This window comes from Notolepis coatsorum (assembly GCF_963971535.1).
Source record: "Notolepis coatsorum genome assembly, chromosome: 5".
In the NCBI taxonomy this organism is placed as follows: Eukaryota; Metazoa; Chordata; class Actinopteri; order Aulopiformes; family Paralepididae; genus Notolepis; species Notolepis coatsorum.
Genome location: NC_140169.1, coordinates 204,900,141 through 204,917,895, shown reverse-complemented (window position 1 = coordinate 204,917,895; position 17,755 = coordinate 204,900,141). Strand labels below are relative to the sequence as shown.

At 41.7% G+C, this 17,755-nt stretch overlaps 1 protein-coding gene across 3 annotated transcripts in view; it reads right to left on the bottom strand.

Moving 5' to 3' along the window:
• Window positions 1–17,755, bottom strand: part of gsk3ba (glycogen synthase kinase 3 beta-a) — a 157,699-nt gene that overhangs the window by 82,392 nt on the left and 57,552 nt on the right. For all 3 annotated transcript variants that reach the window (XM_084315152.1, XM_084315150.1, XM_084315151.1), the window contains one exon: window positions 10,818–11,011. In XM_084315152.1, the coding sequence (XP_084171278.1) occupies window positions 10,818–11,011 (194 nt within the window). The remainder of the gene's footprint in view (window positions 1–10,817; window positions 11,012–17,755) is intronic.

Here is a 17,755-nt window from a genome sequence, read left to right as displayed (position 1 = left end):
AGAACTAATGGGGGCATGTATAAGACCGGTTAGTGAAGCAGGTTTGACAGATGAGGCTTCGATGTCAACCCACATAGGGCACACCAGAGGTTTGTCTGACTGTAGCCATTGCTGTATGATTCTGAGATTGGCTGCCCAATAGTAGGCTCTGAAGTTAGGTAGAGCCATGCCACCCAGAGATCTACTCCTTTGTAATAGAGCTTTACTAATTCTGGGAACTTTGTTATTCCAAATAAATTTGGACACTAGGCTGTCAATTTTTTGAAAGAATGAGTGGGGAAGAAAGATAGGCAGGCACTGGACAAGATAAGAAAACCTTGGGAGAGAGTTCATCTTAACGCAATTGATACGTGCAGCAAGAGAGAGAGGTAATAATGACCAACGTTCAAAATCTTCCTGAAATCGAGTCAGTAGAGAGCCAAAATTAAATTTGAATAGGTCCCCAAATGTATCCCTAATTTGGATACCGAGATATTTGAAGCCATGGGGGGAAATTTTCAATGGGAAGTTATGCAGTGGATAACTTCGAGCTTCTGCATTCAATGGGAGAAGTTCACTTTTGTCTAAATTTAGTTTATACCCTGAAATACGGCCAAATCGGGTGAATATGTCAAGTGCAGCTGGAATAGATGTGGAGATGTCAGACACGTATAGAAGCAGGTCATCTGCATATAGGGAGGTCCTCTGTTCAACACCCCCTCTGATTATACCTTTTATACGAAGGTCTGATCGAAGTGCGATGGCCAACGGTTCAATGGCAACATCGAACAGGAGTGGGCTCAAATTGCAACCCTGTCTCGTGGAGCGGTGTAGATGGAACTGTGCTGAACGTGTGTTGTTAGTCCTTACTGAGGCAGTGGGAGAGGTGTAAAGTAATTTCACCCAAGCTACAAAGTTATCCCCCAGTCCAAACTTTTTCAATGTGTCGAAAAGATATCCCCACTCCACACGGTCAAAAGCTTTGGCCGCATCTAGTGAGATGACAGCCTCCGGGCTAGTTGTGGAGGAAGGGCTATATATGACATTAAAGAGACGTCTAATGTTGGAAAATGAATATCTGTTCTGGATAAAACCTGTTTGGTCTGGAGATATGATAGTGGGAAGGACAGGTTCTAAGCGCATAGCTAAGAGCTTTGATAGAAGCTTTAAATCTACCGTCAACTGACTGACAGGACAATAACTTCCACAGGATAGGGGGTCTTTATCTTTTTTTAGCAACAGAGAAATCGAGGCTTGAGTAAGGGATGGGGGTAACTTAAGTGACCTAAATGAATCTGCATACATGTCAATTAAAATGGGTGCCAGTTTATCAAAGAATTTCCTGTAGAACTCTACAGGGTAACCATCTAGCCCCGGACACTTCCCTGTTTGCATAGAGTAGGCGGCCTCTCTGAGCTCATCTATCGTGACGGGTCCCTCCAGCCCTGTGGCAGCCTCCGGGTTTATCTGTGGTATATCCAATGAATTAAAAAAATTATCATAGGCAGAAGGGTCAGAGGTTTGTTCAGATGTATATAAGGAGGAATAAAAGTTTTTAAATTCTTCATTAATTAGCTTGGGATCCGTAGTTAAACCATTGGTTGTCTGGATTTGAGGGATCTGATGTGAGGCAGAGGCCTGTCGTAACTTATGGGCCAATAATTTATTAGACTTGTCTCCATGCTCATAGTACGTCTGTCTGGATTTAATCATTAGATCCTCCACGTAAGCAGAGGAGAGGACATCAAATTTAGCTTGGAGGGAGAGACGTTCTTTATAGACATCCGGGGATGGTTGAGTAGCATGTATGTTATCTAATTGACTAATCTGCTTAGTCAAGTCACTCATCTGTCTTTTTCTATCCTTCCTTTCATAGGCGCTATATGAGATTATCTCACCCCTCAGATATGCCTTCAATGTCTCCCATAGTAAAGATGCTGAAATCTCAGGGGTCTTATTGGTCGATATAAAAAAATCGATTTGGTTGTGTATGAAATTAACGAAATTCTCATTTGACAATAAACGGCAATTTAGGCGCCAGGGAGGTGGCGAGTTGTTATATTCCTGGAAGCACAACTCCAGAAGCACTGGAGCATGATCCGACAATACGATCGCTTCATAAGAGCAGGAGTGTAGTGATGGGATGAGTCGATTATCAATCAGAAAAAAGTCAATACGAGAATAAGTTTGATGAACATGTGAAAAGAAAGAATATTGTCTTCCTTGTGGGTTTAAAAATCGCCAGGGGTCAGAGACCTTGAATTCATTCATAAAGGCATGAATGATTTTGGCAGATCTTGAAGGTACACTATTCCTGGGTGATGAGCGATCTAATCTAGGATTAATCCAGACATTGTGGTCTCCACCCTGAATCAGATAATGTGTTGACATATCAGGTATCCTGGCAAACAGTGTTTGAAAAAAGTTCTCATTGTCCCAATTGGGGCCGTATACATTAGCCAGAATTACTGGTACATCATACAGCCGTCCTATAACTATCACAAATCTCCCGCCAGGATCCGAGATAATATCGGAGTAAACAAAGTTGACAGATTTATGGATTAGAATGGCTACCCCTCTGGATTTCCCTTGAAATGACGAATGATAAACCTGACCCACCCATCTCCTCTTTAATTTGATATGATCCGTTCCCTTTAAGTGGGTCTCTTGAAGGAAAGCAATGTTAGCGCCAAGATGTTGAAGATGATGTATCACCTTACTACATTTGATCGGTTGATTTAGGCCTCTGCAATTCCAGCTGCAAAACCTAAGTACACCTCCCGACCGCTGTGCTGATCTAGGTTGGGTCATAATACCGGCAAGATAATGAATAGATGTGCTGGGTACACCGCAAATGAGAAACACTGAAAACAATAAAATAAAACTGCAATAGGGCGACCAAGCCAAGTACACAAAAATAAAAAAGAACTGATACAGACAACATTACTCCCCCCTCCCTCCTCCCCCCTCTCCCCTCCCTCCTCCCCCCTCCCCCCTCCCCCCTCACGCCGAAGCATCTCCCGCTGAGATACGCGTGTGGTGTGGTGCCCGGAGCTCCTGCCCTCTCCCGAGTTTCGTGGTCTCTGTCCAGCAGAGAGATTTTTACAACTTTTTGAACTAAACCTATAAACTGAAGCTATGGCATCAGACATGGCCACAAGTAAATGTCTCACATTTAGCAGATGGACTTTATATGAACTAATAACTGCAATAAAGTGCATATACGTATTGCACGTGTGCCTGCGTTAATGCTGCACTTACACACCTGAAATGGGCTTTGAGTGAAGATAATAAGTGTGTGCGTGCACCTGCTGCCCATGCATAATGAAAAAAAAAAAAAAAAAAGCTTTAGATGAAATAGTAAATGTAGTATTCATACCAACGCAGTGAATGGGCTTTAAGCGAGATCATATTAAATGCATGCGTATATGTGCTGCACCTATCTGTGCAGTAAGTAGGCTTTTTAGGAGAAATAATAATAAATGCATACGTACTGTGTGTTCGCACATACACACACACACATGCCTGTCCAGGAATGTATGTGTACTCACACACATTCATATAGCCATGTGCATGCAAACAAGCCTATAGTACCACACTAATTGTCAAAAATTCATGTTCTTGGAGAGCTAACGAAAAAAAAAAGCGAACAAGCTGCAATAATAATAATAATAATAATATACAGTAGTGAAGATGGTCGTGATAATAATAATGACAATAATAATAACACTAAGCAAAACACGTTACATTAAAGTATGTTGCGTGACTCACTTGATAGAGTTTGCATACTTTGATTAAGTGTCTCGAAAAAAAGCGAATAACAAGCTGCAATAATAATAATAATAATAAAAGAAAAAGAAAAAAAAAAGACAGTAGTGAAGATGATCATGATAATGGTAATAAGGGGGGGGAAATTCCTGCAGAGATTTCGAGAGCTCTGTCCGGAGATAAAAGGGTTTCTCCTTGTCACTAAATATGCAGAATACAACCAACTAAATGACGATCAGTGGCTGCTAGACTTGGCATTTTTAACCGATCTGACAAACATGTTGAATGACCTTAATTTAGAGCTGTAAGGAAAAGACAAAACCGTGGTCAATATGATTAGCTCAGTTAATGCTTTCAAACGAAAATGGCAAGATTTGTCCTCAAAGCTGCAGCTTCACTCCGCTCGCATCAAAATTGCAACGCCGTTTCACCTGAACTCGTCTGGAGTGGAGGATGAGATGTTGACACTACAAGCTGACATTCAGCTGAAGGCCAGGGCTCATGGACAGTTCTGGAACTTACTCACAGAGGAGAAGTACCCAAACATGAGGAGATGTGCTACCTTCTTTTTTTTTTTTTTTTTTTTACTTTATTTTTTAGCGTTTATCGCTTTCCTGGTCAAGCATGACCGACAGTTGCAGGGTGAAACGGGAGAGAGAGCAGGGGGAGACATTCGGCAAATGACGGCGGGTCCGGGAATCGAACTCGGAGTCAACCAGATCCGTGACGCAGCACGGAGTCCCGCGACGCAGCGCGGTAACATGGTGTGCTACTGGAGCACCCAGATGTGCTACCTTCTTGACTGCATTATTCGGCTCCACTTATTTATGTGAGTCAGCCTTTTCCCACATGAAGATTATTATTAAGTCCAAATACCGTTCCACCATGACTGATTATCATTTGGAAGTCTGCTAGAGGATGGCTACCAGCAGCTACTGCCCGGACTATGCAACCCTGGCTGATTCCATTCAGTATATATATGTTTAGCATTTTTAATGTAGGTAGATCCTTTTGACTTGGTCATTTTAAAAGTAGCTCCCAAGCTGAAAAAGTGTGGGCACCCCTGATCTAGAGCTATTTCAAATTTTTTTCTACTGTCACTTTGCTCACTACATCCACACTGATTATCGTAAATTAGAGCAGTTTTATATTTATCGTTGTTTCTGCTGGTATTTCTGTTATTTTTGTGCCGTTTCTATTGCTTTTTATTGTCCTATTGATGTCGCTGCTACAAGGCAGAGGAGCCAAGACACAAGAAAGTCACTCCTTTATGCTGGATGACGTGATGAATACAATCTGAAGTCACTAGGTGTGCAGTTTGTGAATGAAGTGTTAGCTTCACATTATAGGGCACACTCTAAAATGTCACTCCAAACATTTACTCAACGTTGGCAGCTGCAAGTTAGATTGTAGTGTAGTGTATTCCAGAAAGAGGAAGTGTAACACCTAAAAGCCAACTCACCTAGTTCTGTGAGGACCGTGGGTACCGGTACAGATAGTAAGTACAGGGTAGACGAGCGTAGGCGATAGCCGCCAATGTTGCGTGATAATAGTATAAATAGTATGATTTAGTTTTATAACATTTTTATAATACAATTATATAGTATAATAGTATATAGAAGTATAATATAGAATAATACATTATATACATATAGATAAATGTGTGTGTATAAATGAATGAACCTCAGTAAATATGCAATTTAACTGATAGATACACAATATGTATTTATTTATGTTAACCCTTTGATCGCCGGGGTTAAATTCATAATTTACCATCCATCGCCAGCCCTATTTAACATGGAGAAGTTCCCCTTCTTTGCAGGGCTATAACTTTTTAAATTGTATTGCTAAATTGACATTACCATGGCCCATTCAAAGTCCTATATCTATTGTTCAGGGTGTAGCAACGTTATACTTTTTTATTCACATATTCATACTAAAATACGGTCTAAAGTATAAGTATGTTTTTATCGTTTTCTGCAGCTTTCTCCAGAACGTGATTTATAGCCCCAAATGCTATGATTGTATACAGTTTGATAGCAATCGGCGCAAGATAAAAAATGTCAACTGGACGTGGTTCTAGAAGTTACTACTTATCATCTGATGTTGACCGGATGGGCGGGGGGTCGTTTATAATTCCGTGGGCAACTATATATCATTCATCTAGTGTGGGTGATATGATCATTGGAGCAGTTAGTATAGAAGACATTACAAAATAACGCTGAAACTCACGTAGCTTCCTCTCGCCGTTGGGAGATGAGCGTGGAACAGAATTTTTTCTATTATGGGATATAGAAATACCAGATCCATTTCCAGGTTGTATAATAGTATATACGTCCAAATCATGTTGTGGGGGGACTCGTGCTATGTATGACTTAGTCCATATTGCAGCCAGCTTGTGGGAGGCATGAAACAGCATTCAAAGACAGGGGAGGGTTGAATTGGATGATACGAAAATTGGGATGGGAGAAAAATAGAAAAAAAATGGGAGAAAAAGTGGATCCAAAATCGGTTGATATCGGTATCGGAAGTTAAGAGTTGGACAATATGGGTATATCGGTATCGGTAAAAAAGCCAATATCGAGCATCCCTAGTTTCAAGGGCCCGGTCATGTGGCCCCGCCCCCCGACCGGGGTCTGATATGTTCCGCTAGTGGTGGTAGGGTACGTAGCATCAGCACTGTCGATACCTGGAGCTCACATCAAAAGGGGCACGGCTCTGTCTAACTTGGCCATGCTGTTTGGGGGCCGTTATAGGCCATGTAATACATTCATAGTAGGGATGCTCGATATTGGCTTTTTTACCGATACCGATATACCGATATTGTCTAACTCTTAATTTCCGATACCGATATCAACCGATACCGATATATGCAGGGTTTCCCCCCCCCAAAAAACAGAATAATTTCAGGTAATTAACATTACATATCTCTTGTTGTGGAATTAACATAACATTATGCATACTTTTGACAATAAATAAAATCAGAATTTGTTCTTACTTGCTTGCCTGGGTAAATAAAGGTTATAGAAATGTAAAAAAATAAAAAAATAAAAAAATTTGGAAAACAGATACCGATATTTTCCGATATCACATTTTAATGTCGATATCGGCCGATAATATCGGTAGGCCGATAATATCGGACATCCCTAATTCATAGTGTATATACTTTCTTTTGGCAATGGGATTGGGTTTCTTCATTGAGCACCTATCCTCGTCATTATTAGGTATTGTGGAAGTTCCCTTCAAAGACTTTTGTTCACACCTCCCCCTCCGCCCTGTATCCTCCTTGTCCTCTCCCCTTACCTGGTCATCTCGCCCCCTTTTCCCAGCAATGGCTTAAGAAGAAAACTCAAGTCAAGTTTTTGATTAGCCATGTTTTAACACTAAATGTGTAGATCAACCATGAAGATTCGCCCACACGCATGATTAGCCTCTCCGGATCCACCGCAGTATCTCACACGCATGATCAACCTCTCCGGATCCACCGCAGTATGCCGTCTTTGTTATAAATACGGAGCGGCTCCAGACTTTAAACCGGATGACATCACAGAGTTTGATTCTTACTTACTCTGGTTTCTGGCTTTGGGAGAGAGTAGCTCATGTTCACACATTATTGATCGAACGCCGTGGAAACAACATTTTGGAATTCTCCGTCCGGGCGGCGTTCCCCTTTAAAAGCTACTCTGCAGGCCCCGTGGGTCAGTCAGTCCCCAGAATGTTGGAAATTAATGCAAATCACGTGTCCAGAATGAGTGGGCCAAGTAGGCTCCTACAAGGCCTTCATCCTGGCGCTTGCTCACACCAAGAGCACACATAGAATGACACATCTAGAATGAGATAACAGGGGATATAGAAATAGACAATATGAATTCATAAATATAAAAAACAAGTGTCGGGACGTTTGGCGTGTCGTACGGTGGTGGGGAGCGAGGGTCAAAAACAGAATGAGAGAAAAGGTTATGTCAATTCTGAAACAGAAATCGACAAGTGAAACATCCCAGCGCGGCTAGCGAGAATGTCTCCGGAGCCATCCTCTGGAACCATGTAGCCATGTCAGATCTATTCAAAGCCCTGCTGGCTGCAGAGCTGTGTGATGACGCAGGAAAATATGAGGTTCCCATGGCGATGGCCGAGCGGAACAGAACTTGACAGATGACTCAGGAGTTTTAATGGGGTTCCAGTTTAGCATGCATGTCCAGGGCTCTACAGTCCGACCATTTCACTCGCATTTGCCCCTAAAAATATATTTGTGCGAACAGGAAAAATTATTTAGGAGCACAGTGTGCGAGTAATAGCTTTGCGTAGTGGGCGTGTCAACGTGCAATTGTCATTTCGTAATAGACGCAGAGCAGCACGGACCTTACATTTTCAAAGCTATGACATCTAGCTCTTCAGCCCTGCGTTCGACAGCTCGGTGACAACTTCTCTCGAGAGTCGCGCTGTTTCTATGTGTAATGAAAACTCCACGAGCAACAGGTCCTATCGTCTAACATGCTTTGCATCCTCGTCATTTGCGGTAAAAACCTTAACTAATGTTAGCTGCTAGCACTAACTAAGCTAATCTGCTAACGCTAACTAAGCTGTCCCTGGGAACGCTCAGAGGCATCAAATAGTGAGGGGGGGGGTTAGCTGAGTCTATCTCTCTCTGCTAACAATCCCGATTCCTGAACCTATTTCATTCAAAAGGAATATATTGATGGACATTAGCTAGTATAGTATATAGCTCAGCAGCTGTAACAGCTCGGTGGCCTAATGGTTAGAGAAGCGGGTTTGTGACCGGAAGGTCGCTGGTTCGATCCCCCAAACCGGCAGGAAAAAATCTGGGCTGGGGAAGTGAATTAATAACTCTCTCCTATCCGCCTGTATACTTTCCGTAGCCACATTTCTGGCAGACGCTCTCTGATTGGCTGACGACAGTTTCTACACTGGTTAAGCTTAGGCAATCTTCGAAGTTGGTTAAGGTTAGGCAGGTTCTTTCGACGGTTAAGCTTAGGCACTCTTTTGAAGTTGGTTAAGGTTAGAGTTTGTCTTAGAGCATGGCGATAGAACGCCAGGTAGTTTGCAGGCTGTTTGACGTGGAAATGGGCAAAGACACAGCTCGTCACGCTATTGGGCGTATATGTCACATGACCAGAAACGTCTGCCAGAAATGCGGCTACGGAAAGTATAGACGCCTCCTATCCCCAGTGCCGGGCCGTGTTTTCCTATTTACCCCATTGAGTGCCACCATCCACGGCCAATGTTAACGTTAATATCGCCTAATCTATGTTTTAAATTATGGCTATGTGTCTAATCTGCCCAAAGACTCATTTTCCAGTCAACATTGGCAAGGCAGATTGTATTTTTATCGCTTCATTTCCGCTTCATTTCCCCTTCCATCGCTGCATCAGTGAGAAGTAAAATGTGGAGTCAGAAATCCGTTCTCCCATTCACTTTCACTGAGTCCATTCCAAAAGGGTGATTTACCATCTGGGAGACGATAGGGGGCGCTTTTTTCACATCTGATCGCCGGCGGTCCCTGGATCGCCGGCGGTCCCTGGATCTCCAACGGTAGGCTCGCGTGATGCAATATGATTTCAGATCGCTAATAATTTTTTTTTAAAAACACCCGAGAATAGCCGTGACGTGGCATTCAACGGTCGGGTCGTAAACCCGAGAAAAGCCGTGAGTGGCGCTCAAAGTGTTCAAACCAACCGCTGAAGTGTCCTTGAGCAAGGCACTTAACCCCCAACTGCTCCAGTGGAGTTGCTCAGTGGCCAACGGTGGCAGACTGTGGTTGTACTGGGCAGCTCCCAGGTGGCAGACTGTGGTTGTACTGGGCAGCTCCCAGGTGTCAGACTGTGGTTGTACTGGGCAGCTCCCAGGTGTGAATGGAACTGTGTGAATGTGAAGCAGGGCGTTCCTGAAAAAGAGCATCCGCTCAGCGAACCTACCCTGGGTAAATAAAGGTTAATAAAAAAAATTATAAAAATACAAATTATCATTTTCTATTATTTACTGTACGTTTCAACAGCGACAAAATATTAATTTAAATGATAATTAATGACAGAATTGTATAAAGAATTTGTCATGTTCGGTCATCTAATATATATTCCATTACCTTTCCTATCGGTATCAAAGTCAAAATGTTGGTATTGTGACAACACTACAACATACAAAAGCAGCTGGACAACCGATATCCTTTGTGTCTAGTAGGCATGGGCCAATGTGTGCTTTTGGGTGGTATGTGCTATTGCAAGATGTTTGTCCCCTAGTATGCACAGACTCGCACACACACAGTATAATATGCATGTAATAAATAGTTAGTTAATAAACTCTGTTGAAAATGTTTCACTGTGCTCCTAAATTTTCTCATTTATGAGCACATGTGCTCCTTGGGAAAAAAGTTAGTGTAGAGCCCTGATGTCTATGTAGGCAATGTGTATCTGAGTGCGAAGGCTATGTGTATCTGTGTGTGTAGGCTATGTGTGTAGGCTATGTGTATCTCTGTGTGAGGTGAGTGTGTGTGTGTGTCTGCAACAGTTTCTTCCCCTCTGCAGTGAGCCTCATCAACAAGGCCCGGGATCCTCACTGACACCCCCCCACTGTTACATTAACACACCCCTACTGGACTAAATACTTGCATAAACAACCAAACATACCTGTTCATACGTCACTGACTCATACTCTTTGCACATAACTGCCCAATTGCACAGCCCTGGCCTATTCCTATATTCCCATTTTATTTGTATCGTACTATATTCTATTGTGCTACATTTAATTTAGTTTATATCCCATTTAACATTATTTTACCTCTTTATTTACAGTTGTACAGCCCTGGCCTATATTTTATTCCATAATTATATTATATTGTGCTTAACTTAACAAATTTTATCTTACTCCACCTCTTTATTGTATTATCTGTCTGTTAATTAATGTCTGTCCGCCAATGTCGCACCGAAAACGACCAAAGCAAATTCCTTGTATCGTGAAAACTACTTGGCAATAAAGACCTTTCTGATTCTGATATATATATATGTGTATGTGTGTGTGCGTGCATGCGTGTGTGTGTCTCTCTCTAGCTCCCTCACCTTGAACCTCTTATCCTGTAGGACCTTCTTGATGGCCACCAGCTCTCCAGAGTCACAGAGCTTGGCCTGGTAGACGACACCGAACGAGCCATTGCCGATGACCTTGGTGTCCGTGTAGCTGACCTCCTGGGGCCGGTCTGGACCCTGGCCTGGGGTCGCCACTACCGTCGTGACCTTCCCACCGTCCTTATCCCCTAGAGAGAGAGAGAGAGAGATTTAATGACATTATTCACTCCAGGGTTCCCACAGACATTGCAAAATGAAATTCAAGGACGTTTAAGTACTTTCCCAGGCACTATTTTTCATTTTCAAGGATGTCACTCGAAGGCATAGCTGTCAGTGTCAACCATCCCGTTTTTCCCGGGATTGTCCCGTATTTCAACCGTCCTTCCCGCCGTCATCCCGTTCCCGTATTTTAAAAAAAAATTACAAAATGGCTGCAATTCCCCTCTGTGACGACAGGTGGCAGCAGTGTAGATTAGAACGTTAGCACAGGAAGTCAGACCGGAAGACGGTTGCGACCCGAAGAAGAAGAAGAACAGCGACCGGATAAAGGAGGAGTTTAGCGCAAAATGTATTACATTCTACAACTACCTACCTACAAAAGGCAGAGAAGCGATACCGGCAAAGTGGGGTTGTTCCCGGAGAGCTCACACTCTGCCGTGGTTCCTCAGTGTATAATGTATGGTGCTCTCACTCAACATGCGAGTAGGGTGAGACAACACCACTCTTTAGTCCAAATAATACCCTACTTTATACTATATTATTGTCATTAGTTTAATGTAAAGTCAGTCTTACATTGGCACTGCTTTAACGTTGCATTTACCCATAATCAAGACGTGCCAGTATAACTTTTGTAAAGTAATGAAGAACAAATGTAAAGTTAATCAATACACAATGAAACAATATCTTTATCTATATCACATGTCAAAACTACTTTAATAAAAGAAGATTTCCATTTTTCATTTCTACCATAACAAGACAAAGACAGCAATTCTGCTTCTGCATGCACCGGGAGAATTGAGCTCATAGCACAGATTTGGAGTTGATAGAATGGACATTGCTGTTCTTAGGAAATGTTGCACATGGTGGAAATAATGGAAATTAACATTTCTAACATTAACATTTAGTGTATGTTTAAAGTTGATACATTGAGGCATAGTAGAATTTCACTTTATATTACAGCAGTATCCGTTTTTAACATTACAATTAGTGTCTGACACTATAGACATGTTAAAAGTCAACTTTGTCATTTTCCAATTTGTGCAAGACATACAGAAAAATGTAATTACGTGCCCCCCTTCCCACGGTGTATATAGAAAGAGACAATAAACACAAAAGTAACATAGGACACAATATACAACACACAGGACTATGTACAATATAAACAGTGCCTACAATTAAATTAATTAATGAATTAAATAAGAGGTAAAAGAGAACTTAGTGTAAATATTTTTAAATTTGTGTCAACGTTATAAAAATCCTATTGTATTCAACAAATTAATTATGATACACCAATGTGCCCTTTCTATCTATTCTAAATCTATGGCTTCGCGATTCCACGGCTGCGCAGTGCAGACAATATATACATACGAGGGGGAGACTACATTGGGAGGGGGAGGGGGCGGGGCCGGGGCGAAATATCCCGTTTTTTCAAATCCCAATGCATCCCAAATAATGCATCACATGCGAAGAAATTAGGAAAAGCAGTTGGAGTGCGAGACAGCAACTCGTCAGATTTTATTAAAACAGAACAAAACGATTTCTTGATTCAGAACAATTTGATCATGGATGGACAAAACATTCAATGCAAATGGTTGATTTAAATGTCAAGCACTGTTAAAAAAGGGCTATTTTCAAGGAATTCCAGGCCTTGAGTTATTTATTTTTTGAGCACTTTAAGCACTTCAAGGACCTTGTGCGAACCCCGTCACTCAGGCATACTACTATTCTGGTTCTTTACCATTTATAATCAAATAAAATAAAACGTTTGACAACATCAATACACTGGCAAAGAATGAATGAAGTAGGGATGCACCGAATGGGAAATTCTTGGCCGAAACCGATGCCGAAAATAGGAAACAGTTGGCCGAAAACCGAATGCCGAAAATGATTCATAGAATAGAATTTTTTTTATCAATGTTATGGAACATTATGATTATGGAAAAATATATGATTATGGCAAAACTTAACTTAAATAATAAATAATCACTATTATGATAAAACATTTATTCAGCACTTCTGAATGCATACAGTACATTAATTCCAAGTCAAGTGCATTTTCTTTTCTCTGTAGGATAACTACAAAGTGCATTCAGAACAAAGCCAATGTGCTTTAAAACTGCATAAAGATCTGCACACATGAGAGGGAGAATAGTATAGCAGACTTAATGATGTTACTGTAGTGGCTACAGTAAGCATTTTATATAAAAGTACCCCCTCCAATGTACAGTAAATTACCTAGTATGGTTGTCAATATTCCAATGTACAGCTTTGCTTGTACAGTTGTACAGTGTTCCCACCCCCAACCCCTCCTACCCAACCCCCCACCTCCTCCAATGTACAGTTTCTACGTCAAATGTACTCCCTTTTCTGGACTCTTTTTGTATCACAAACAGTACTGTATTTGCAAATCTGGTATGTCATAAATGTATAGATGTAGCAGTACTGTCTATCTGTATGTCATGTATGTCATATATGTCCTGATGAATTGAAAATGGGGGACCCTGATGTAAACAAGACGAAAGTCTTTCTCTGGTCTGCATCCCCTTAACAATTGTGTGTATTGAGCTGTACTGTATTGTACCTATTCTGCAATCTGTTAATAAAGTTTTCAATCAATCAATCAGAGAGAGGGAGAGAGAGAGAGAAAGAGAGAGAGGTAGATAGATAGATGGATAGAGAGAGAGAAGACATGTGTGGCTGCCGCCATGGCGGACATCTGTGCTCTACTGAGCGCACCTTTCTAGTCCCCAGATGAATGTGCTCTCTTGACTTTGGCACAGTAGACGCGCGACGTGTATGCTTGAGAATGATAATAATAATAATGCTCTTCAGATTATATTATCAACGACAGACGGCGTCAATGTGAGAAACACAATCCCCCCCCTCTCGCTCTGAAGAATATGCATATTAGATCACTCAGTGATTAACCGCGACGGGCATATAGTAAATAAGGATATAAAGCATGTTAAAGATGCATTTATTGGACGCGTTGCGCACAGAGTTTACATAGAAACAGCGCGACTCCCGACATCATCACAACAACACGCGTTAGGTTACAGGTTGTTTCTGTTTGGGTGATATATTTTCGGTGAAAAAACTCTTTCGGCCAAAAGCCGAAAGGCCATTTTTTGCCATTTTCGGCCGAAAACTTTCGGTGGCCGAAATTTCGGTGCATCCCTAGAATGAAGTACAGGTGTAAGCCAATCACATGGCAGCCAGACAGGACAACATCATGATCAGCTGTCAAGAGGTTACATCATCCTAAACATGTGTTGCAAATGAGAAAGAGAGCGAGAGAGATAAAGAGAGAGAGAGCAGCAGTCATAGATATGAGTGATGCAATGGTGAGTGGAGGCAGACAGGACATGACATAATGGCCTACATTCTCCCACTGCCATCTCAACAGAGTCATATCACGTCTCATATCTGCTGGTTGGTAGTATTCTCTCCCGAGGGCGTGCAGGGACCTTCACCGTAGCCTGGACGTGGCACATTGCGGTGACTCGCCCATAAATGGATATTTTGTAGAATGCATGAGCAGTAGGGGAACGATCACTCCCCCACAACACGATATCATCATGATACTACAGTCACAATATTGTAATATCATGATATTGACACTGTATATTACCTTTTTTCAACAGAAAACTTTGTTCATCCACAATAAAAATACATAAGTACAAGATCCGTTTGATCTAATAAGATAACGTTTTTAAGTCTGTTCACCTCATTCCAATAATTTTTATTGCAATAAAATGAGATTGTCAAGCAAAATGTTTAAATATCGTTGCTTGGCATGACTGTATCAATATAATATCGGCATGGAAAATATTGCATATATGTATGGATGTTTTTCAAAGCGCTGTAGCTCAGAGAATGGACCTGTCTCAAACCCTGCCCTCTTTTCTTGATCCTCCAATCACAACTGTCGCTTACCTCGGACAAACCAAGTTTGTCCGAGGTAAGCGACAGTTGTGATTGGAGGATCAAGAAAAGAGGGCAGGGTTTGAGACAGGTCTATTAGGGCTCCACAGCTTTACAGACGGCCAGTGGCCAATCAGCTCCATCGAGATATGCACAGGCGGCACACGGGTCATCATTTCATTTCATTTCACATTATTGATTATTCTCGTTTAATTTTATATGTTTGGATCCAGACCCCAGGAAGAATAGTCGCTGCTGAGGCAGTGACTAATGGCGATCTGAAATAAAGAAATAAAATGTCACAAGGAAAAGACATCTGTGTTACAAAGATCATAAATATGGTGATTCTTCCTGGTGATCTTGTTGTTCTACTGCAGGAAGGGTGTCTGTAAGTCACATGTAGGTAATGCAATCCATGTATAAGTTATGAATTATTGTATTGCAATTTGGCAATATCTGTGCTGCTGTCAGTTTAGTTTTTGTTTGTGTAGAACATTTGAAATCTGATCAAATACGATTACAAAAATAAACATGTATTTGTATATATATTTGTCACTGGCGTGACTTTATTTTAAAAACAGATGTTAAGTATTTGTTTGATGAAGGGCTGGTGATCATTACTGTAGTAATGTGTAACCATGGTTACTGTATTACATGGGGAAACCCCCTTGAAGGCCAGTTCTCCCCTTTGAAGTTTCACTTGAGGACATGTATTTGAAGCAGCGTGTGACATCGTGTTGAAATATTGAAAATAGTTTTTGGGTGGAAGAGGGTGTTGGTAGTCCTCCTTGTTGTTGGGAGTTTTGGCTTCACTTGTACTAAATGTGGAACATGGCAGATAATAGCAGATTCAAAGTAGCACTAGCAGGGCACCATTTCCATGATCCCAGGCCAGCAGGGGTACGTGTGGTTCCAGTGGCACAGGAGAAAAGATTCTGGTGGGATCTGATCCCAGGACAGCATGGGGTACGTGTGGTTCCAGTGGCACAGGATAAACGGTTCTGGTGGGATGTGATCCCAGGCCAGCAGGGGGTACATGTGGAATCCATTGATTCTATGTGTTGGTTGTAGGGCTGACCCCTATTAGTCGATTAGTCGACTAAGCGGTCGAAAGGAGCCGTAGTTGACTAACCAACCTCTTAGTCGAATAGTATATAATAAAAATAAATAAAAATTAACTTTTTTTCCCTTCATTATTTCCAAAAGAAAAGAGGCCTAGAAGCGTGGCTAACGCTAATGGCACGCATACCAGAGGCTAACTGCCTACGAAAACGGGCACAGAGGCACTGAAAGAGGATTTCACCCATCTAATGAACACACTAGACTAGACAAGTATCAAGATGTATCCATCAGTGGACCAATTGCATGCGTTTGCAGAGGACAAGAAGCCTTCCGTCGACTCCTTCAGACATTAAGCACCCCCCCCACAGCCCAAATGGAATGATACAAAAAAAAAAAAAAAAAAAATGTAAAAATATTATACATTTTTTTTTGTCGACCAATAGTCGACTAACGGCAAATTTTGGCCAATCATAGTCGACCATCCAAATCCTTAGTCGGGGACAGCCCTAGTTGGTTGGCAGGTTTATATTCTAGCGTTGCTCAAAAAGTCTGAACCAGAATATAAACTTCATTTGGGTGTTAAGAGCTCATAAAGTCAGGATTCCATCCATTGTCTACAGAGCAGCCCCAGATTTTACATCCCAGTGACATCATCACCGATTGAATTGTGGTGCGTGTTCATAAATAGCGACTGAACCGTCCTGGGGCACAGGAAGGACATAACATGAACTCTTATAATGGGCGACATCCCCCTTTAAGTGTGGTTTGACTGAGTTGTGCTGCTGCAGTGGTCAGACCCAGGGCTAAAGTCCACGTTGGCCGCTTGGTTAAAGGATAACCAGGCAACAGAGGGTGTCGTGTGCCACAGAGCCTCTGCCTCTACCACACACACACACACATGTCTAAGGCCTAACAAAAATAATGGTTGGTTTCAGGTTGCCGACCGACCCTGCCGATTTAGGTGCGACCCAATATATTTTATGAGTTTAAAAAAAAAATTATATATTAAAAAAAAAAAAACATTTTTTTTTTTTTTTTTTTTTTTTAGAATAAAGTTTCATAGAAATCTTAGTCAAACATTTAGTATTATGGATATTAAACATGCTGGCAGAGTACATGCATCCATGTTGTTGTGAACATTTTAACCCTTTCACTGCCACACGACAGCCGGTTAACCCTTTCACTGTGACAATACAGAAGGTTAGCCCTTTACTATCACACAACCGACGGCGATGCTCCATCATTAGCATCATTAGCTCCGCGGATGCGGAGCTAATGATGCTAATGATGGAGCATCGCCGTCGGTTGTGTGATAGTAAAGGGCTAACCTTCTGTCGTGTGGCAGTGAAAGGGTTAATTAAATAAAGAAATTCCCTATCCATAGTCGCCGTGGGAAAGAATAAAAAAAAAAAAAAAAAAAAATTCCCTACCTACCCATGGCCAAACTGACAACCAACCTGAAACCAACTATTATTTTTGTTAGGCCTAAGAGCTGTCCTCACCATGCCAATACACCTGGTGTGGTGTAGCCAGGAATATGATCTTACCGTATGAGAGAACATCCTTAACCCTTTCACTGCCACCACTACCAACATGGTTAACCCTTTCACTGCGACAATACAGAAATGTTAACCCGTTCACTGCCACACGACAGTGTTAACCCTTTCACTGCCACACTACAGAACGTTAACCCTTTTACTACCACACTACAGAAGGTTAACCATTTC